The sequence below is a fragment of the Buteo buteo genome, chromosome 29 (genome assembly GCF_964188355.1).
Source record: "Buteo buteo chromosome 29, bButBut1.hap1.1, whole genome shotgun sequence".
NCBI classification, from domain to species: domain Eukaryota; kingdom Metazoa; phylum Chordata; class Aves; order Accipitriformes; family Accipitridae; genus Buteo; species Buteo buteo.
Window position 1 is genome coordinate 3,421,339 of NC_134199.1, and position 22,966 is coordinate 3,444,304.

The 22,966-nt window shown below is 39.7% G+C and overlaps 1 protein-coding gene across 7 annotated transcripts in view; it reads left to right on the forward strand.

Annotated features, from left to right (window-relative positions):
- CREBBP (CREB binding lysine acetyltransferase) overlaps positions 1 to 20,853 on the forward strand; it is a 97,706-nt gene extending 76,853 nt beyond the window's left edge. For 5 of the 7 annotated variants that reach the window (XM_075059465.1, XM_075059472.1, XM_075059466.1 and 2 more), the window contains 12 exons: positions 1,222 to 1,332; positions 2,101 to 2,157; positions 3,444 to 3,521; positions 4,016 to 4,083; positions 8,214 to 8,364; positions 9,191 to 9,337; positions 9,772 to 9,885; positions 10,319 to 10,484; positions 11,921 to 12,088; positions 15,277 to 15,438; positions 15,719 to 16,000; positions 17,683 to 20,853. In XM_075059465.1, coding sequence (XP_074915566.1) covers positions 1,222 to 1,332; positions 2,101 to 2,157; positions 3,444 to 3,521; positions 4,016 to 4,083; positions 8,214 to 8,364; positions 9,191 to 9,337; positions 9,772 to 9,885; positions 10,319 to 10,484; positions 11,921 to 12,088; positions 15,277 to 15,438; positions 15,719 to 16,000; positions 17,683 to 19,851 — 3,673 coding nt within the window. In that variant the 3' untranslated portion in view covers positions 19,852 to 20,853. The remainder of the gene's footprint in view (positions 1 to 1,221; positions 1,333 to 2,100; positions 2,158 to 3,443; positions 3,522 to 4,015; positions 4,084 to 8,213; positions 8,365 to 9,190; positions 9,338 to 9,771; positions 9,886 to 10,318; positions 10,485 to 11,920; positions 12,089 to 15,276; positions 15,439 to 15,718; positions 16,001 to 17,682) is intronic. The other 2 variants (XM_075059467.1, XM_075059469.1) reach the window with 1 other exon arrangement.
- Positions 20,854 to 22,966: the final 2,113 nt, after the last annotated feature.

Genomic DNA, 22,966 nt, shown 5'->3' on the forward strand with positions numbered 1-22,966 from the left:
CCGTTGCTGCTTATACTTTCTCACTCTTGATCCTTTATTTTGATGATCCTTTGTGGCCTTCCTGCATTTTACAGCTGTGGCCTCTCTTTGTTACCTTTGTTCATGTGTGAATTCATATCCTTTCCAAACATTTAGCCTCTTTTTTTTTTTTAATGACCCTGACAACTTTGGTTCCAGTTCATCTGAAACAAACAAACAAAAAAACCCACAAAAAAAAAAAATCTGTGTAACTTTGATTTTATTTTTTTTCAAATGCAGATTGTATTTTCATAGAGTTGTATTCCAATTTACTCAGCTTGGTTTGTTAAACTGCAGTATTGGTTTTGCTGAGTATAACTTGGATTGGCTCTTGGTCTGGTGACCAAAAATTGTACCTAGTCTCATATTCAATTTGTAAAGCTTAATTCCGCATTTTTAATGTACCTGATAAATATATTGTATGTATGTACAATATTTAATGTTGTTCACATATATACATATATTGTACCTATATAGATAAATGGCTGGAAACTCTGACCCATAATTGCATTTCTGTTAAATGTTTGTCTAGAGTATGGATTTGGTTTCATTTATATTAAATAATATGAGCTGAGCAATTGGTCACATTTAATCTTATAGTCAAATAACTTTTGAATTTCATATTTTTGTAGATTTTTTTTCAATACCAAGTGTTTCCGCTTTTAGAGTTTTTACTGACAATCAGTAAACGCTTTCAGCATGTTTTCTAATTACTTAAATCTGTAATAAATGTGTTCTTAAAGCTTTTTAACAGGCTGGTTTTTTACCCAAAGGAAACTCAATCAGTCACAAGCCTGGAATCAAAGAGCATTTTTTCCTAAGTAATGCAAATCAAATCCAAATTCTTAAATTTGAAGTCTATACAAATGTAGCGCTTGGTAGCTACTTCATGAATCCTCCTCAAATTCTGAATTTGACGCCCGACGACTTGTTAGTAATGTATAAAATGAGACCGAATGCTAATCTGTGCTTTGCCTTGGCTTTCTGCTCTGTGTTGTCTTGGTGTTTGCGTCTTACCTCTTACGTCTGTGCTGTTTGTTCCCTCCCCTGTTCTCTAATCCTGCCCTCCCCTCCCTCTGTTCCTCCTCATTGTCCACACTGACCCATCAATCAACCAACAACGCCCCCCCTTTCGTCGTGGTGATCTGCCCTGCTCTGGTTGGTGGCTCCGTGCTTGGGTGGCTGTATGTTGTGCTGGACCAGTTCACCCAAATATGGCCTTCTTGCTGACAGGTATCACTTCTGTGAGAAGTGTTTCACTGAAATCCAGGGGGAGAATGTCACCCTGGGTGATGACCCTTCCCAGCCTCAAACGTAAGTCGCTTCCTTTCTTCTGCATGCTGCCTTTTTAGGTGGGAGGGGTGATGTGTAGTCCTGATTTGATAGTAAAACCCTCTGGCCGGTGGTGGTGTTCATGGGGAAATGCCTACTTTATTACTAATAGGAGATTTTACAGTAACAGATGATTAACAGTTGTTACTGTGTTGGGCCTATTAGCCTGCCCAACAAGGTTGCTTGTGTCCGGTTGCGCTGGTCAAGAGCTGCCCGTGGACTGGTGCAGAGGGTGGCAGACACTAGATAATGTGATTGGAGTGGGGGGGTGGGGGGGTGGAAGCTGTGTCAATAAATGTCATTAATTCATTACCTTTTCAAATGAAAGACTTCAGCTAACTCTGATGTCTCACCCTTTGAAGTACAGCTTTTGCGTATGAAACCAAGGGCTTGTCTTTAACCTGACCAGAAAATAAGATGCTCTAAGATTTGAGGAATACAAGCTGGTTTGGAAGGTGGTTGCTTTACTGATGATAGCTTCCCTTGTTCTTTATGATTTTAAATTTATGTGTATGCTTGGGTATCTCTTATTTTGCTTTTAATTTACACAGAAAGTGAAATGGGAAAAATATTTTCTGTAGCTTAAAATAAACTAAACTGAATTGCTTTCTCTGAATAGAAAATAAATACTGATATGCTTTTTTCTGACTTGAGGTTTGCTCATTTGCTGCAATTCAGAAAAGCATAATACTGTCTTAGCCTCTGATATAAAGGTACTACTGAGTTTTCATATTAACTCTTTGTCTCTAGAACCATCTCTAAGGATCAGTTTGAAAAGAAGAAAAACGATACACTAGATCCAGAGCCGTAAGTACCAGGCTGTTGTTTTTCTTGAGATAATCTTATCACTTTCACTTGTCCTTTAACCAGCACTTCAGAAACTAGGCAGTGAATAAAGAAGTCTTCCTTTTATCTCCACCTCTGCCCAAACATGCTGCAGAATCTTTCGTAGCACAACATGCAAACTTGATGTCTACCATTGATATCCAAGAGGAAAATGCAAGCCTGTTTTAATGGCAGTTTCTAGTTCTCTTTATTTGGGTAATTCCTTAGGTGTATTTTGCAAGGCGCTGTGCAACTGGCTGAAAATAGCCCTCCATCCTACAGAGCCTTTCACATCAAGCCCTGAGTACCTGTGGGGGAGTTCTGCATTTTCCTCTTCCGGTTTAGCTAGGCTTGTAAAACACGTTTTTCTCTTCACCCAAGTGCTTGGCCCACTTGAAAGAGCCATCCTCCTTCCTTCGGTTTATTACCCTTGGGAAGTTCAGCAAAAGCCAAGCTGAACATTTCTTTAGTAGCACTGTGCTGCTTTTCCTGCTGTCCTTAACTAACTGAAACAAGACTTTATCTTACTGCTCCTTTGTTCTCTGGCAGTTTGATATGTAATACATTTTGATTCCTTTTCTCGTATTTGCAAATACTAAATAGAGCTCCTCCCCTAGACCTTTAAAGGTAGACTTCTGAGGTACACCTCAGTGCATTTGGCTTCATAACCAGCGTTGCAGTCTTGACTGGGAAAACTTCTAACAGAATTTTGACATACTATTTTGAAAACAAAAAAACAAAAAACAAACAACAACACCAACAAAAAAAAACCTACAGCAGACTCATGCAGGCGAAGACAAGCTAATACATGTTTTCTTGGCACAGTGATTCACGAATTACTAGTTTTTACATTTACAATAAGTTGAGCAACCATTTAGTCAGCTTGTGGTTGTTGCAACAATTGAAAATTAAATCCATAGAGGTACTGTTGAGCAGAATTTGTTGAAGCTGGGAAAAGTCAGAACTCTGCTTAGAAGAGGATAAAAAAGATCTGGAAACAGTTGTGCTTGAAAGCTCATTTCACATTTTTAAACTAGTACGTTTTACAATTTTTATTTTATATATATATATCTCTTATTTGCACGTGAGATTAATAGATGTATATCGGAAGCTATTCTAATGAGTATTTTTTTTAAACTAACACATAAATTGGGCCTGCTGAAGTTGATTCAGTTCTTAGCAGAGGGTTGGAAAGTCCTTTCTTGCTGAATTCTGGAAAATTACTTGCCTAACAACAAAAGTGACTGGCTGCTGTTTTTTCTTCTCAGGTTTGTTGACTGCAAAGAGTGTGGTCGGAAGATGCACCAGATTTGTGTATTACATTATGATATTATTTGGCCTTCAGGGTAAGATGTTTGTTAGGTTTTTACCCCTCATACAGTAAGACCAACGTAGTTTATATAATTAAGACTTTCTGTCTTTGCTCTTTAATATGCAGTCCCTGCCCTTTAAGAACTGAATACAAAAGGACAAAGCCTTTCAGAATAAAATACTTCTTTTGGTGTTTAGGGTCTCATTTCAGTATATTCAGATGAAAATGTGCATGAAACCAACTTGTTCATATATGCAGGTTTCTGTGGTTTCTTTCTAACTACTAAATGGAAGCTGGTTGGAGGTAAGTTTGTATACTACAGCACACAGATGCAGTTGTAACTGCTTGGCAGAATTTAATCAGCTCATAAAGGCTTTAAGTCCCTCAAAAATGGAGAGATACAAACTGTTCAAATCCAGAGAAAAATATATTGTACTCTGACTTTTACATTATGGGTTCAAACATTGGGCTTAAGCTAGCCACTAATGGGTTTATGCTAAGTTTTTGGCAATTTTTTTTTCTCAATAGGTTTGTCTGTGATAATTGTCTGAAGAAAACTGGTAGAACACGCAAAGAAAACAAATTCAGTGCTAAAAGTGAGTTTGATATTTCTGGGTTTTATCTTCAACTTTCATCTTCTCCCTGCCACCCCTATTAGCTTTTTGATTGAGACTTTTCTGTTGCCATGATAGACAGTACAGGAACATTTGCAAAATGGGGAGTAGTGTAGCCCAAGGCTTTAGTAGCTGTCAGAATTTTAATCAGCATTTTAAAGACCTGCTCTTTATGTGTTTGTGGTCAGTCTTAATGCTGCTTGAGGTATTTGGCATCTATGTCCTTATTTTTCTAAGATTTAAAAAAAAAAAAAAAAAAAAGAAAAGAAAAGGTGGGGGGACAGGACAGGACTGGAGAACCATCAGGCTGCATGCACTTTACTGGCTATATTTAGACATGTTTCCATGTAGTGTTGAAACTAGTAAATTACTGTCACCTCTGTGCCCTTCCAATAACATGTAGTAACAAGTTGTACTGCATTTCAGGTGTACTGTGGTAGTGCCAAGTACTAATGTATTTGAAGAGCTTTTCTTGCTTCTAGAGTGGACTGTGGTATAAGAACTGTCCACTGGAATAAGTAACCAATTGTACTACATGTCTAGATTTTCTTGGAAATAAGCATTGTCATAATCTTGTTGAAATGTGCACTAAACAGAGTGCCAAAAGCTGCCAGGTCAAGTTGTCTCGGTCTCCTTAGTTATCCTTACACAGGCATTCTTTGCATGCATTTAGCATCAGGGAACATAATTTGATAACTTTTACCCATAAGTGTTTGGGAGGGGGAAGAGTAGGGCCTAGCATTGGAAATGCAGTGTCAGTGGCATAAAGTAGAAAACTAAAATGAGTGTAGAAACCAAGAGGGTGATTCAGACACTTGAACAACTAGAACTTGCAGGTACACCTGATTCCTCCCTTGTTGTTCTTTGGTCCTTGGAGGTTCTGGCCATTACCTTGTCATACTGTGACTTTGCAAGCCTGAATCTTCCAAATTGTAGTAAAGGAGTGGTTTTGCATTAAATGTAACTTCTTGATAACTTTGCGTGTGGTTGATTGCGTAAGAGATTTGAAGGGGGATAGTTTGGAGATGATAATGCTGTATGAGACATATTAGGTTACAGTAATCAAAATGATCCCTAGAGTAACTTGACACATGCAAGATAGTATTTGTTAAAAAAGATTAAAATTAGTCTCATTAAAGACAGATTAAGATTGTAAGAGAACATTAATAAAATGATGAAATAAAAATGTAGGTTTAGATAACCATTTAAAATAGATGTCTCTTCTATTATATGCTGACTTTACAGCATATATTGATGTAAATTAGCTTAAATAAGTATGAGATTCCTTGGATGTCTGCAGTTCTGTGACATTACTTAAAGTTTGAGTAACAAACCATTTGGTTCAAGATAACCATTCTGTTCTTTGGGGATCTGGATAGGGAAATAATGGTGCTTTTTCCTTTCCATTGATCTCCTTTTCCTTCTCCTTTCCCTGCTGTTTGGCCATCTTGGGGGTTTTTTTCCCATGATGATTTGAGTCCTGCTGCCAGCTGTAATCCACTGGTGGGCTCAGGTCTTGAGATCAGTTTCCTTTAGTAGTGCTCTAGGGGAAGCACAAGAAAGGGAACGAAAGCCTACTCTTGTTGTCAAAATGTTGGTCTTAACTACTGACCTAAAAACAAACATGAGCAATGAAAGTTTGAAATGTTAACATGTTTCCTCTCCCCCTCCCTCCCCATAAAAACCTTTACTTACTGAATTGCCATCAATATTTCTGTGCTCTCTCAAGCATGCTGGCACAATGCTAATAATCAAGATAGCACATCCCTCAGCTACAAACTATTGCTCAGCTGTTATAGTAACATTTGTGTTCCTAATGTATATCAAGTAAAATTGCTTATCTTAACCACATTGCAAGTGAGTTGCATAAAGCTGACTGATAGCATGCCAAATATAACCTATAAACCAGTGTACAGCTGGATTATGCTGTGAAATTCCTAACTTTTGAAGTATTTTTCGTACTAAGAAAATCTACAAATATTACTTAGCCAGTAGCTGATGCAGAGATGTTCAAAGACAAAAGATATCCTGACAAATAAATCACCCAAAGTAGTTTCCTGACAAAAAGTCACAGTAAGCCAGAAGTCTGACTTTCTTCCTATCTGTCTGATTACTCATCCAGTAACAAATGTCTGGCCATTGCTACTGCAACAAAACTTCTGTACTCAAGCAGCCTGAAAGTCTTCTGTATTTTTACTGGTTTGGATGCCTTTTTTCAAGTTCACACTGCAGTTTTCATTGAGACTTGAGCTTTTATTGGAAGTACATACATTAGAGGTGTCCAAGAACCAAAATCCGGTTGCTTTCTAAAAGAATTTGCACATTGTAATAGATCAAAATATGCGGCTTTTAGATCCTTTCCTTATGGTGCATGTAATCTTAATGCTGCCTGTTTCTTTCATCTTCTTATCTGGTCTTTTTTTTGTTTGTTTTTCAAGTCTTAATGTATTGCAACATAAGGAAGGAAGCAGATATCCTTTGGTTGCTTAGCATTGGAAAAATGATAAATTGAAAACACAAGAAGACAGTAGAGTTAACTAAAATGGCTTTCTAAAAATGTACCAACTCATTAGCTGAAATGGAGCCATTTCTTTTTTTCCTGTTTGGCTTCGGAGAAATTAACGAAATTAAACAATTTCTTCAGAAAGTATTTGTGAATTTTCTTTAAAATTCTTCAAATTTCCTTTAAAATCAACCCCCTTCTATTGGATTTCTATTGGAAAGCTCAATATACTATATTGGGCTGGGAAGCACTGGGAAAGGACAGTGTATTGGAATTGGTAAAGGGCATAGTGTATTTTTACTTTAATGTGCCTTTAAATTTAATTATTGGCTCCCAGGTAAATGATATTTAGGCATGTTGTGCTAGTTATAACCACAGAATCTCACTGGACAAGGGGACAGACTAAAAGATATAAAACAAGTTTGCCATGTTTGGCAATTTCTACAGACTGATTGTAAAATAAAATCTTAAGTATATAAGTCCCTTAAAGCGAGATCTTCCTTTGAGTATATGTGGCTTTTTTCCCCAGTATTGGAGCTTAAAATAATATTTAGCATAGATGCTTCACTGCAGCGTTCCGTATGCAAGCTCAGTAGTCAGGAAGAAGAACCAACAGCCTTGTATCAGTAGCCAAATAACAACTGAAAAATAAAGCAATAGAGAGCTGAAAATTAAATGCATTTTAGTAAAACAAATAACTGTAGATTGCACCATCTTTTTTCCACTTTGGAAAAGATAGCAGATTGACCATAAAAATGGAGTAGAAATACTAGTTGATAAAATAAGTACAGCAGAATAAGAGAAATAGTCATAAATCTTCAAGTCAAAACAGTGTGCTACTTCTGTTTTCTTAATTTAAACCAAAATCTTCATCTTAATTTCTGTAATTTGTGGTGGATTTATTTGAAAACCATCACATCCTGTAATACTACAAAAACAGCTATCCCCACAAAAGCTAATAGTAAATGTAAAGACTGAGAGAAGGGATCCAGACAATATGTGGACTTGAACTTTTAAAGACCTCTATCGCTGTGCAAGAACTATTTAAGCTTTATGCAGAGATTACTGTAACTGTTCAATCTAAAAGCTCTCTTGAAAAGAAAAGAAAAGAAAAAGCAATGAAATCTCCATTGAAGTCAAAAGGCTTTTCATTTCTGTTGATTTGCTTTGCTTTGCTTGAAAAGGTGTGGCATTGAGCCAGATCTATAAAGTGATGTAATCTCTGTCAAACAGCCAGATAGTGTTTTTGTTAGGAGAAAACATTTGCAGTGTTCATAAAATAAGCCTGCAAATTTAAAAATGCGATGTAAAGCCTTCTTTGTTAGTTCACTTACTGAGTAATTTTCCCACTATAGTGGTTTTAGCTTCCACGATAGGGTGTGACCACTTAAGGCTTGGGTATAAACATGGATGGTTTTGCTTTTTTAATTTTGGCTGCATAAATGAAACCACCAAATCTTCACATGGAGGTAAAACAAAGGGAAAAAAGCCTACTTCTATACAGAGAAGCAAGCTGAAAGACCTTACAAGCATGGTAACACCCTGAACTTAACAGCGATTTCTCCAGTATTAATGTTTCTGTTGTCATGTTGTCCCTCTTCATTTCTAGGGCTACAGACTACGCGTTTAGGAAACCATTTGGAAGATAGAGTAAACAAATTTTTGCGGCGACAGAATCATCCTGAAGCTGGAGAGGTCTTTGTCAGAGTAGTAGCAAGTTCAGATAAGACAGTAGAAGTTAAACCAGGAATGAAATCCAGGTTAGTTCTATTAATTACAGTAAATGAGATCTTGATTTTTATTTTTTTTTATTTTGAAGTCTCCCTGCATAAATACTGCAAAACTGTGCCAATTTGCACCTTAATCCCTTTGCACATTTTTGAAACTTAGGTATGAGTAAGATAATGAAAGGTAAAAAAAGCAGTATGCAGTAAATGAACTCAGAGGAGGTGACCATTGTATTTGACTGTTTGGGGGGGTAGTGGGGACATCCTGGGTTTGATTGGAATATTATGACTTTGTATTACTAAATCTTGAGAGAAAGTCTGACCACATTTTGGTTAGCATTATAGAATTCATAGTTTAGTTCAGAACAGTTGCTGAGATTCTTTTCCTTCATTTTGTTGTGTTTTTATAAATACTTTAGCTTTCAGAAGTTATTTTTAATTTGCTTCATCATAAATGAAAAGCTTAAAAGTTTTATCCTATAAAGTATTTTGGCTTTAATTCATAAAGACAGTGTTTACGTGACATCACTTCATCATAATGCATCAGATTTTCTACTCTACAACATATTTAAAGGCTTGTGGTTTCTGAGGATGCTCTTGTACCCAATGCTTGCCTGTTCAGTTGTATGTTAACTATATGGAAAATGTTTTCCATGAGTTTTAATAGTAACAGGACTCCCTGTTCTAATACAGCTCTGATCAAACCCTGTTTAATTTCTGCATAAATGTTTCTAATGAGTTAAAAATAAGATTAAAAAGAATTCCTTCATTCTGGTAGGACACTGGTTTAATAATTGGCTTTTTGTTGTGGTTTTTTTTGTTTGTTTGTTTTTCCTGTTCCTACCACGCTTTCCTTCAGATTTGTGGATTCTGGTGAGATGTCAGAATCTTTCCCTTACCGTACCAAAGCTCTGTTTGCTTTTGAGGAGATAGACGGCGTAGATGTGTGCTTCTTTGGCATGCATGTACAGGAGTATGGCTCGGATTGCCCCCCTCCAAATACAAGGTACTCTTTCATTTCTGTACTGGTGGTGCATGCACAGAGAACACTTTGCTACATTCACTGGACAATTAGTCTCAAATACAGAAGACTGGGAGATATGTTTTAATTCCGTGGCACAAATAAGTCAGATTTTGTATGACTGTGGATTACTTTGAAGGGGAAAACAAGTATCACAACAAAAATGTTATAATTTTTTGTATTCTGTATTTAATTTTGCCTCTCGATGTATGGTCTTGCTGTCTAAAAAAAATGCTACCCATCTTTTGCTTTTGAGAATGGTTTAAACCATGTTAAGATACTTAAATATCCATTAAAATGTCATCTTTTTTTTTTTTGTTCAGTATGGCTGTATATGTATCTAGTATAAAAGTTCTCAGTAGGCAAAACGGACATTTAGCCATACATGATTTTCTGTCATTCTTCTCTCATTTCTATAGGCGTGTATACATATCGTATCTAGATAGTATTCATTTCTTCCGCCCCCGTTGTCTCCGAACTGCAGTTTATCATGAAATCCTCATTGGATATTTGGAGTACGTGAAGAAACTTGGGTAAGTGAGATCTTTGTAAAGAAAGAAATCTTTTTTCTTAGCTTTTTTTTAAATCCAGGTTGCCAAGTAGCTTTTCACTTGGGATAGTGTCTCTCTCTGAGGTATGTGGAACACATGGCTTTTCTGCAGTGGAGAGAGAAATTTGGATTTTATCCCTAAGGTGCTTTTTCTGTTGTTAGAATTCTTAAACTGACAGCATATCATTCTTTCTATCAGAGGTTCACTTGATGTTTAATTTTCATTATTATATCCTGGGCCTTTTCTCATCTCTTGTGTAAATAGAGGTTATTGCCTCAGCATCTTTGTTACAAAGAAAAAATAAAGAAAAGAAAAAAAAGCCAGAGGTCTGAACTTATATCCCAGTTTATCTCAGTTAATTTTAAGATGGTAGTCAAAATGGTTAAGACTTTTTTTTCTTGTGTGTGAAACACAGGTATGTGACGGGACATATCTGGGCCTGTCCCCCAAGTGAAGGAGATGACTATATTTTTCATTGCCATCCGCCTGATCAGAAAATACCCAAACCCAAACGTTTGCAAGAATGGTATAAGAAGATGCTGGACAAGGCATTTGCTGAGAGAATCATTCATGACTACAAGGTTTGCTACTGTTTTCTTCCTGAATGAATTTTTATGGGCTTTTTATTTGAAGGTAGCTAATATTGTTTCATAATGCATGAAACTGTGGTAGTGTTGTACAAGGGTTTTTATTCTCGGCTAGTGTCTTCATTTTCTTAGATTTTTCCAGAGATTCTGCCTTTGAGACTAAAAATTCCTTAGGTTTGGTTTCTGCATTAAGAGGAGTGTGCAAGAAGCCTGCGTTTGTGTACTTGTCTTTCACTGCAATCTTCTTAGGCAAGGAAGAACGTAGCATGTTAAGGTTTATAGAAGTTGCTTGCTTCTGGTGATTCTGGAGGATCAGGTGGAATACTGGACCCTACTAATGTGAAATCAAAAAAACCTGCATATGAAACAGCTTCTTCACTTGAAGAGAAAAAAGATGATTTTCATAATTGGAGAATATCACACATGTACCCAAGGAAATAAGTTAAAGATGGCAAAGGTAGCATTTGCCACTCCTTACATGCTAAAATTTACAATAATTTCTTAATGGTAGTGACAGAGCTGGAAGAAAATGATGTTTTGATTGCAAGTGACAGTTACTAAATGTGTGGAATAGAACAGTGTATAGCAAGCCTTGTCATCTGCTCTGGCGTAGCAAAGAGCTAGAAAATCTGTGTGTCTCCTAATAAGGTGATCTTGAAATGAATCCGAAGAAGAAAATGGGCTAGCCTTGTATGTGCTTGCTAAACCCAATGCACTTAAAAAACCCACCTCCAGAACAACTGTATAAAGTACCTGTTCCTTTTCAGAATACCGGTTCCTCTCAGTGGTCCCTAGTCTTTCGGGGCAGGTGGTCCACAGAGCTTCAGTCAGCGGTCAGTGAAGGACACAGGCTGCGCACAGGCCCCCTCCCACACCCAGACTTTATATTCCTGTGTGTAATAGTTGGCCGGTGCATTCAGCGATTCTTCCTGCAGCTATCAGGCTTATTGCACCTATGATGGTGCATTGAAGTGCTTACGTGCTTTCAAATTTGTAAGGGAAAGGACTGGATGAGATGCACTTGCTGTCACTAGAACAGTTCCTGCTCTTGTCCAGGAGCAGTGTAGGAAAAACTAAGTGGTGTAGGCTTCATTTTTAATTGGCATAGTTACCAGGGAGGGGTTTGTTATGCTTTCCAGGGGTATCTTAGTCTCCCATCATGTCAGGAACATGCACCACTTGCATGATGGAGGTTCAGGAGAGCTTCAGCAGCTGTCTTTCTAAGATGAAACAGGGAGTGGGCTGTTACCTATATTGCCAGTCCAGTTTTTGAGCTGCACCCAGAAAAGGAGGGCTGCCAGGAGTGGGCCATGGACTGTAAGTGAGGCACAGCTGTTCAGTGTAGCACTGGATCATGTCTCTGGTTCTCTTCCCTCTCTTTAAGGGGTCTTCATTTATTTATTCTTGGTATTGTGTGATACACTTAACAGGACATCTTCAAACAAGCAACTGAGGACAGGCTGACAAGTGCCAAGGAGCTGCCTTACTTTGAAGGTGATTTCTGGCCCAATGTGCTAGAAGAAAGCATTAAGGAGTTGGAGCAGGAGGAGGAGGAAAGAAAAAAGGAAGAAAGTACTGCAGCTAGTGAAACAACAGAGGTGGGTTAACTTTATATGCTATATCTGCTTCTGGCTCACAAAGCTGACAGTTAATGCTTTAATAAATTAGAGAGTTCACATCCAGTAAACTAGAAAAGAAGGTCATTCACATCAGACATTAAATCAGGACTCCCTTTAACTGCATTTCTGGTTTTTTTTTTCTTGCATAACAAATACACTGATGGCTTGGTTTGTGGGTTTTTTTCCTAACAGAATCAGAAGTCAGTTATGTCAGTTCAGCATCTCTGTTCTCAGAGAAATGTGTTAAGCTACTTTTGGATTGCATTATGACTGCTACATTTGCTTGCAGTCATTTGGCTGAGCTTCTGGTTCACACCTTTGCAGATCACCTTCAGTATTTGCATTTTGAAAGATGCTGTATTTTTCAAAGCTGAATTAAATTTTGCTATTATTTAAGCAAAGGTACTTGTAGTCATTTGCAACAGTAGGGGGCTGAAATTTAAAGGTATTTATTGCAAGCTTTGCATTAGTGTGAAACGTCGATCCTGATGGTGGTGTTCCCTCAGCAGCATTCTCTCTTTGTGTATAAAAACCAACCAAACAAAAAAAACCAGCAACGTAATTTTTCAGGGTCCTGGCCAGAATTTCATTATCCGTTTTTTATTTCTGTCTTGATTGTATCTGTAACCAAATGGTCTTAGCACTTTTATACTGTCCCTTTTACTTGTGATTTGCAGCAAGGTGTTTTGAAAATAAATGTAGTAGGAAAATCTGAAGTCTAGCAGATTGAGATGAAACCAAAAGCTTTAACTGAGGAAAAAAACTGCATTCAGCTTAGATGCTGTGACAATTTGCATACAGTATGTATTATGTGTGATTGATGTGGAGTTACAGACCTTAATCCATCAATTTCATTATGTCAGAAAGTTCTTTCTGTTAAACCTTAGCACCTCCATCAAAGGTAACATAGTTTGTTGCTATGTTTTTTATGGAACCATAAAGTTATTAGTTTTCACCTTGTTCCTTCTGAATGTAACTTTTAATATTGAAGTATTTCAACAAACATAGCAGTATAAAAGTAACTGAAAGACAAGGCTTGGAATTTAAGTTGCAGTCCTCGTTTGCTAACAGTATCACTTTCAGTAAATCATAGCATACCCTTCCAGTGAAAACACCAGTGTAAACCTCTACATCTAAGAGGGGAAAAAAAGGTGTTTTTAAAAGCCCAGAACAGCTAACTGTGAAACTCACACAAGCTGTCTGCCTAAAGTGAGAAGATGCAGCCTTGACTGTTAACATCCTTATGTCCCCACTTAATGCCATTGATGTTGCTTGGGGTAGCAGGGGAACAAAATCTACATCCAAGTTGCTGAAGATGTCATCCAAGAATGCAACAAAAAACGTAACAGTGTGGTCTTTGCCGCTTGGCTTAGAAAAAGGAGTGAAATTAAAAGCATGAGAACTAATCCAGTGCAGTCACCTAAACTTGTCACTTCTGGAGGAAACCATGCCCGGCAATGGGGATCTCTGTGTGTAGAAGCACTTGATGGATCTTTGCAGTTTGCCTTGTATTGAGACTGTCCAGAATCTATCTGTTCTTAAATTCTTAGTCCTAAGCTTCATATATGTGGAGAGAAGGCTTCTTAAAAGTCAACACATGCTGTGAGTATCTGTTAAAGAGAGTCTAAAGAGGTGGTAAATATTCAGAAGTTCTTGAAAAAGGTTCTGAAGGGACAAGGCTCACTGAGTAACTGTGCTGTCGGCATCTGTGGCAAAACTGGCTGAGTATGTTAAATGCTATCAAAAGGAAGTAGTACAAAAACAATCTTACAACCTCTTAAAATATTTTGGAATAGCTCTATACAATTGACCAAATATAAACTTGCTGAAGGTGGAGTAGAAAGAAAACAGATTTATACTGTTAGCTAAGTTTTAATCTATTCTTCTTTTTGGTGTTTACATTTTTAAATCTATGTTGATGCTCTAGAATGCATAGGCAAAGGAGGACATGCCCTAATTCTATCAGGGTGGTAGAAATTTTGGGGAAAAGAAGTCAAGGTGGGAACATACAATAGCTCATTTCTGAATACCTTCAAATCACTTAAAGCTCTGTCTGGTTTCCCATAAAATAGAATAATTTTAGTTTCCAAACAGGTTTGGTCAAAAAGTCAGTAAAATTAGTTACAGAAAACCCAAGATGGGACAGGGAGTTCCTACCTAAGCCTAATTAATGGAATGGAAGGATGGCAGCAGTCTATATTTAGAATCGCTTTCTTCAGTTGGAATATTTTTGTTTTCTTTGAATAAATGGGCTTGTGGCTAAACCCTGTGTTTGCTTGTACATAGTGTTCATGAAACTTTCTTGCGTGTGTGTACATATATATATATATATCTCAGAGTATTTCAGTAGCTTATCTTTAATATTATGATAACCAACATTCTAGCAGTTAGAGAGGGGATTTTTACTGAGTGGCAAGCTGCCTGCTGAGAGCTTGGGTTTTTATTTTTCAAGGACATGAGAAGTCTAAAAGTTATTTCTGTTTTCACAGGTCATCTAAATAGCATCATCTGCTATTTTTTACACTCTTTACTTACATCTAGTATTCAGTATATGGTCACTGTTGTCTATGTTGTTGTAACTTAGACACAAGTGAAGGTTTTGGGGATTTTTTTTTTTTGGAGTTGTATATGCAGCCATAAGTCGTCAGGATGGAGAATAATGTATTTTGTTAGTTTCAAATCCTGCATTTCTTATCTGTGTACTAGCCCTAAATTTGTTCAATAAAAACAAACAAACATTAAATCAGAGCTCGAGCAAGTAGGTGAAACCCCAAATGCACAACAAAGCAAAATACTGCACTTCTGGAATTTTTTTTTTTATTATTTGTAACTCATTTTATCATCTGTAAGATGTATATCTGTAAGATCTTGTAAAGCAAGCAGTGGAAGCTGAAGTACAGTTTGAGAAGGAAAAAAAAAGTGTAAGATAAAAAATATTTAATGTATATGCATACTTTAAAAATCTATTTTTAAACAACATTTGAATTTGTTTGCCAGTTTGGCTTTTGATTTTTCCTGGAAGATAGGATATATTTAACACAGTATGGCCGATTTGCAGGCATTGGAACAAAGTTCTATTATTGACAGCAGAAGTGTTTCACTTTCAGCTACAGTGAACAGGAGAGAGCTCTATAAAATGTAACATCTTTCCTATGCATTTACTGCAGGGAAGCCAGGGCGACAGCAAAAATGCTAAGAAAAAGAACAACAAAAAAACCAACAAGAATAAGAGTAGCATCAGCAGAGCTAACAAGAAGAAACCCAGCATGCCAAATGTGTCCAATGATCTGTCTCAGAAGCTGTATGCCACTATGGAGAAGCATAAAGAGGTACTGTCAAAATACTCTGCATGAAGAGATTTTATTCCTCTAAATCCAGGCATGATGGTATTCAGAACTGAAAAATCAGAAGGAGTAAAGCTTGTGACTGCATTAGAATTTTTTCTGTTGTGTAACAACATATTGGAAGAGATTAGTCTAAACTAAGTTAATTAGATAACATTTGTAGCATACCATTACTGCAACAGAACATGAGCTTTTTCCTGCAAGATTATCTAACCTCATTGATTATTTCCTCTCCCCCCCCCCCCTCCCCCCCATTTATCTGCAGGTCTTTTTTGTGATTCATTTACATGCTGGGCCTGTAATTAACACTCTGCCTCCCATTGTGGACCCTGATCCATTACTTAGCTGTGATTTGATGGATGGGCGAGATGCCTTCCTCACCTTAGCCAGAGATAAGCACTGGGAGTTCTCCTCACTACGCCGATCCAAGTGGTCCACGCTCTGCATGCTGGTAGAACTACATACTCAAGGGCAGGATCGCTTTGTCTATACGTGCAATGAGTGCAAACATCATGTGGAAACAAGGTGGCATTGCACTGTCTGTGAGGTAGGTGTATATCACCAGAGACTTCTGCTCTCTCTTGCCCTACAGCTGAGCTTGATTTTTTTTTTTTTTTTAATTTATATTGCCCAAAGTTCTTCCAAATTAAGCCTATCCTGATAAAAGGGCTGCTAAGCCTTAAGGGAAGCTAACGACCACAGTGGGGTACCTCTTCTAGAACAAGTGCCTTTAGTTTCTCGACATGGAAAGCGCCAGTGCTCTGGAATGGCTACTGCTGCATCATTTGTTCCACTATGGTTCCTCTGTGTAGACAAGTTTTAACTTTATTTTAAAGAAGTTTAGGACTGGGTCATAGGGTGTGACTGCATCAGGCTAGTCTGAATCTGCAGGGCCTTAGCTCATCCACATTAAGTGGATGTCCACAAGAGAAGTTAGCATACCTTTCTGCAAGGTAGCTTTTGTGCTGCTTTGTATGTGGTACTTCATGTTGTAAGGAGTGCAGCTGGCTGCCACAAAGCTGGGTGAGGAGGCTGCCGCAACTCTTCATTGTCTCTTTGGCCCAGCATTAGTGGTTACCTGCCCTTCAGATCAGACCAAATAATTGCTTCTTAACCTGGCTCAATGCTTTTAATGACTAGTCCTTTTACAGCACAGATTGCTTCCGCTGAACTATGTTAGAGTACAATTATGCATGGAGTTGTACGGGTGGACTTGAGGAGAAGGTAGCCTCTAGAGGGCTTGTGATGACCTCTGGCTGTAGCTAAATAAAAAAAAAAATATCTGAATAAGTGCAGCCTAGTTCCTACACTGCAAGTTATTGCCAGGTTTGCGGTCGAAGAGTCTTAATTAATCCCTCTGAGGAAAGCATTGAAAAGGGCTTCTTGAGGCAAGACTGCAGGAAATGGATCATACCCACTAGGGGAGTTAAGTGGTGGAAGGAGGTATGGCCTTTAGGTTTCTTCTGGGTATTAGAGAGTGCCCTTCCTCCAGCAAAAAAAGGACAGAGCAGTGAAAATGTGGGTGCATGAGCATGTTTTCAGAAAAGTGTCCATCTTAGCATGAAACTTGCACTTGATTTGAGGGTCGTTCTAGAGATTAAAAAAAAATATATATCTTTCAGGGTAGTCATTATTAATCAGTAATTGCGCTAAGAATAGATAAATGGAGAGCCAAACCCTATTTTTTAGGCAGTGACAGTAGGTTCGCCTTACTAGTTGGAGGTTTCAGCCCTCCTTTTGTAGGTACATCAGTAGACATCACTGAAAAGTAAACAGTTCCTGTCATCAAAAGGGGAAAATAAAAAAAAAACAATTACTGCAAGACTTTTTCATGTAATAAAATGAAGACACAATTACAGCCCCTATTTGCATTGTTACTGTAGTCAAGACTTGTGATTGCAGGCTCACTTTGCAGAGCCAGCTGATGTAGCTTCTGCCCTCAGCTGCCCAGCGCTCCCTCCCCTAAAGGTCCACTCCCACTATCTCTGTAGGCTGTGCAGCTGCTTCTCTACCTTGGTGTAACAGGTGTAAATTGAAACTGGCAGCTGCTTGCAGCACATGGCTGTTGTCCTGCTTTTGTTCTTTGTGTTTGTACCCACTGAAACCCAAAGTGTGTTTCCACACCAGGCTCATGTTGCTCACCTAGCACCTCTTTTGCTCTTCTGCTCTTTTGCTGGTATGGTTAGTGTCTCTGTAGACAACTGAACTCTGGGTTTTCTTTGCTTTCAGGACTATGACCTCTGCATTAACTGCTACAACACTAAGAGCCATGATCACAAGATGGTTAAGTGGGGCCTGGGTCTGGATGATGAGAGCAACAGCCAAGGAGAGCAACAGTCAAAGAGCCCCCAGGAGTCGCGACGACTGAGCATCCAGCGCTGCATTCAGTCCCTTGTCCATGCCTGTCAGTGCCGCAATGCAAACTGCTCATTGCCATCCTGCCAGAAGATGAAACGGGTTGTCCAGCACACCAAGGGTTGCAAGCGCAAGACCAACGGTGGCTGTCCAGTGTGCAAACAGCTCATAGCTCTTTGCTGCTACCATGCCAAACACTGCCAAGAGAACAAATGCCCTGTGCCATTCTGTCTCAATATCAAACACAAACTTCGACAGCAGCAGATCCAGCATCGCCTGCAGCAGGCTCAGCTCATGCGCAGAAGGATGGCTACCATGAACACCCGAAACGTGCCTCAGCAAAGTTTGCCTTCTCCTACCTCAGCAACGCCTGGTACCCCTACACAGCAGCCAAGTACACCACAAACACCGCAGCCTCCTCCCCAGCCCCAGCCTTCCCCTGTAAGTATGTCACCGGCTGGCTTTCCCAGTGTGTCGAGAACTCAGCCCCCTACTACTGTTTCAACAGGAAAACCTACAAACCCGGTTTCCGCACCTCCACCTCCGGCTCAGCCTCCACCAGCCGCAGTGGAAGCGGCTCGGCAGATCGAGAGAGAAGCTGCCCAGCAGCAGCAGCAGCTCTACAGGGTCAACAACATTAACAATGGTTTGCCTCCTGGTCGCCCAGGACTAGTAAACCCGACAGTGGGTTCAGTGAACCAGATGCAGCAAGTCAGCATGAATGTACCCCGGCCCAACCCTGTAAGTGGTCCAGTGATGTCCAACATGCAACCTGGACAATGGCAGTCACCTCCAATGCCGCAGCAGCAACCAATGCAGCCAGGAATGGCGAGACCGGTTATGCCAATGGCAACGCCACAAGCAGTGGCTGGGCCAAGGATGCCAGGCGTGCAGCAGCCGCCACGGAGCATCCCCCCGAATGCACTTCAGGACTTACTGAGGACCTTGAAATCACCAAGCTCTCCGCAACAGCAACAGCAGGTTCTTAATATCCTTAAATCCAACCCTCAGCTTATGGCAGCTTTTATAAAGCAAAGAACAGCCAAATATGTGGCTAACCAGCCTGGGATGCAGCCACAAGCAGGCATACAGCCCCAGCCTGGGATGCAGCAGCCGCAGACTGGCATGCAACAGCCAGGCATGCACGCTCAAGCAGGATTGCAGAACATGAACGCGATGCAAGCAGGAGTGCAGAGACCGAGCGTTCCTCCCCAGCAGCAAGGGATAGGAGCTATGAATCCCCAGGGACAAGCGATAAACATTATGAACCCTGGCCACAACCCTAGCATGGCAAACATGAGTCCGCAGTACAGAGAAATACTGAGGCGGCAATTACTGCAGCAGCAGCAGCAACAGCAGCAGCAGCAAGGAGGGGCTGGCATGGCAGGAGGGATGGCAGGACATAACCAGTTCCAGCAGCCTCAAGGACCAGGAGGTTACCCTCAAGCCATGCAGCAGCAGCGGATGCAACAGCATATATCGATACAGGGGGGGTCCATGGGACAGATGGCTCAGATGGGACAGCTGAACCAGATGGGCCAGCCCGGCATGGGGGCAGACGGCACTCCCAACATCCAGCAAGCACTGCAGCAGCGGATCCTGCAACAGCAGCAGATGAAGCAGCAGATAGGGTCCCCCGGCCAGCCTAACCCCATGAGCCCACAGCAGCACATGCTCTCAGGACAACCGCAGGCATCTCATCTCCCTGGCCAGCAGATCGCCACCTCCCTCAGCAACCAGGTGCGGTCCCCAGCACCCGTTCAGTCTCCCCGTCCCCAGTCCCAGCCACCACATTCCAGCCCGTCACCCAGGATACAGCCCCAACCATCACCTCACCACGTCTCTCCCCAGACTGGTTCCCCCCACCCAGGACTTGCAGTTACTATGGCTAGCTCCATGGATCAGGGACACTTGGGCAACCCAGAACAGAGTGCAATGCTTCCACAACTAAACACCCCGAACAGGAGTGCGTTGTCTAACGAATTGTCTCTGGTCGGTGACACCACCGGGGACACATTAGAAAAATTTGTGGAGGGTTTGTAGCATTATGGGAGCATCACTTTTTTTTTTTTCCTTTCGTGTTCTTGGACATTTTGTACTGAAAATTCAGACATCTGGGTTGTTTTGAATCCTAGATGGAACTGCTGCTTCCTACATGTGGAAGAATGAATTGCTGTTTAAAAAAAAAAAAAAAAAAAACAATACAAAGAATATATTTTTTTGTTAAAGCCAGGCGGTTAAAATATCTGGTCTCTTTTGTGGGTTTTTTTGGTTTTTATTTTTTTGTTGCTGTTGACTCATACCTTTTTTTTAATGGGGAAAACAAGTTCATTATATTCATATTTTTTATTTGTATTTTCAAGACTTTAAACATTTGCGTTTAAAAGAAGAAAAAATAATATTCAGAAACTGTTTCCTGAAATAATGCAACATTGTAATGTATCCCGGTAACTTTGACATGTTGCGGGAAGATTTTTTTTTCTATAGTGAACTCTGCAGGCATTTGAAGTATTACCCCTGGAAAGATAGGAATTGACTCTTGCACACAAAAACACACATTGGCCAATGCCAAAATCCTTGTCTTGCAGATGTAGAAATTGTTGCTTTGTTTCTCTGATAAAACTGGTTTTAGATGAAAATAGGGATGATCACTCTTAGACCGTGCTGATTTGAATAGAGAAGAAGCATTCTTTTCTTTCTTTCTTCTGTGTGAAACTTGAAATGAGGAAAAGCAATTCTAGTGTAAATCATGCAAGCGCTATAATTACTATAAATAAGAAAATCCAAGAAGATTCAATCACTGTATAGAATGGTAAAAAAAACAAACTCATTTCTTACTTATAATATCATATTGTTAAATAAACTGTGTGCAACAGACAAAAAGGGTGGTCCTTCTTGAATTCATGTACATGGTATTAACACTTAGTGTTTGGGTTTTTTGTTATGAAAATGCTGTTTTCAACATTGTATTTGGACTATGCATGTCTTTTTTCCATTGTATATAAAGTATTGCTTAAAATTGATATAAATTACTGAAGTTTTTAACATGTATTCTGTTCTTTAAAATCCATGTAAGAATGTTTAAGGTTTTTATTTATTTATATATTTTTTGATCATGTTCTTTGTAAGACATAGCTATGACTATTCACTCATTACACAGAGCAGCCAGAGGCATCGATAGGAGTGGCACGATACATGGAGTATTGTAGGTAGCATGTCTGTTTTACAACACCCTTTAGTGATTGTTTCCTTTTCGGGGAGGGAGAGGAGAGGGGAATGTTTCCCATACATGGAATATTTGCAGGTGTTCATCCATAAGGGTTAACTGGAATAAATTATTAATAGCCGTTGCTTTTTAAAAACTGCATTAATTTAGAGAAGGATCACCAATGAAAGGAAAATAGAGAGAGTATTGAGTTAATTCTAGGCTAATTTATTTAGTCTACAGTAAAATATGAACCTATTGACTTTAACACTATTTTTCTGCTGTTAACTCTGAGTCTAGATTTGAGGGTTTTCTGTGGAATAAAAAATAACAAATCATGTACATGTTCCCTTTAATATCCTGTCACCATGCCCTCATGTTCTGGGATACTTGCCCCTCGTCCCCGCAAGGAATTGCTTTCTTGGAGTTAAAAAGTCCAGGGAAACTTTCCCAGTGTAGGTGTGAGCTTAAAACCACAACTAGCCTAAAACGCCATCACTCAGACCTTGAGGCTTCTCGATTACGTGCGACTGGCATGGGATTTGCAGCAAACCCAGCAAGGCATCCTGCCTGGCAGCCGCTGCCACTCCAGCGGGGAGCACTGGGCACACTTGGCTTTTCACATTAAGTTAGTGCTTCCTCCAGCCTTACATTTTTATAGGAAAACAGCATTGGGGGAGGATGGGGGGAGAAGAGCAAACAATTTATCTCAACTTCTATCCCCGTACTGTGAAAATAGTAGTGCGCTGCTGCGCTACTTCATTCTTTTTAACTGTAGAGGGTTTCTGCTTAAACTTTTCTTGCAAACTTTTAACTATTGTACCTTTTTCACCACCATTGGATTCATCTGCCCACGCAATTGTCTTCAGCAATTCAAGATGTCAAAATTTGGGGCTGGGCTGAGGTCAGTGAACACTAACCCAAAGCTTGTCCAGAAGAAATTGCTGTAAAAAAAAAAAAAAAAAAAAAAAAAAAGATGGAAAGCCCTGATGCTGTGTCTCATGCTGTGTACTTAAAAAGAGGAAAAATACTATATTTGTGATCAAAAAAGAGGAAACTTGAAATGTGCTGGTGTTTCTAATAAAAGCTGGTAAAACTGCTTGGATTGAAGGATGGTTCCACTTGGCTGGTGCCCGCTAGGATCAGCGAAGCCTGACACCCAAGGTTAAGATAACTGCACTCAATCTCACTAATACCTTAAGTAGCGTCCATTTTAAAAACGTTGGCACCGCTTCCGGCTTTGGATAAGCCAAGTCCTGTTTGGAGAACAGAGAGGTGGTGTGGCTCTCGGGCTGCAGCTCACTTGGGTTCCCATTCCTGGGGAAGAGTGGAAAAAAAAAAAATGATGGGAAGCAAATGCCAGAATAGTTTTAAGTACAACCTGAAGTACGTTGAAAGCACGGGGCAAGGGATAGATTTAGATCTGATAATCCCAGCTTGCTGGAGCAATCGTTTTGGGTAAGAGCAGGTATATTATCAGGGAAAGAAAGGAAGTGCAAAGCTAAGGAATGTGAAGCAAACAGGAGGAGGGGCCGGGCTTGATATACAGCCCGTACAGTCTTGGCGGGGCTTCACTCCAGTCTCAACTTTGAGTGTTGATAGGAAATTCAGCGTATCTGAAGACTGGATAGGCATCTGATTTTTCATGTCCTTGCCTGTGTTTTGATGGGGGAGGTACTGGCAATAAGGAACAGCATCCTAGAAACATGAAAATTTATAAGGCAAGAATGCACTGGTGAGTAGTGCAGGATCTTTATCACCAGAGGGGGTGGCTGGGACCTTCCGCCTTACTGAATTTTGGAGGGGAAGAAGGTGCTTAAATCTGAAAAACTTGATTCTCTGCTCTTCCTTTCTTCGCCTGTCCACCATGTTCCACTCTCTCCTGCTGGCTATCCTGACTTTTACCAGTGCTGCTACAACAGCAGGCTGTGAGTGTGTTTCTTCTTGCTGTAG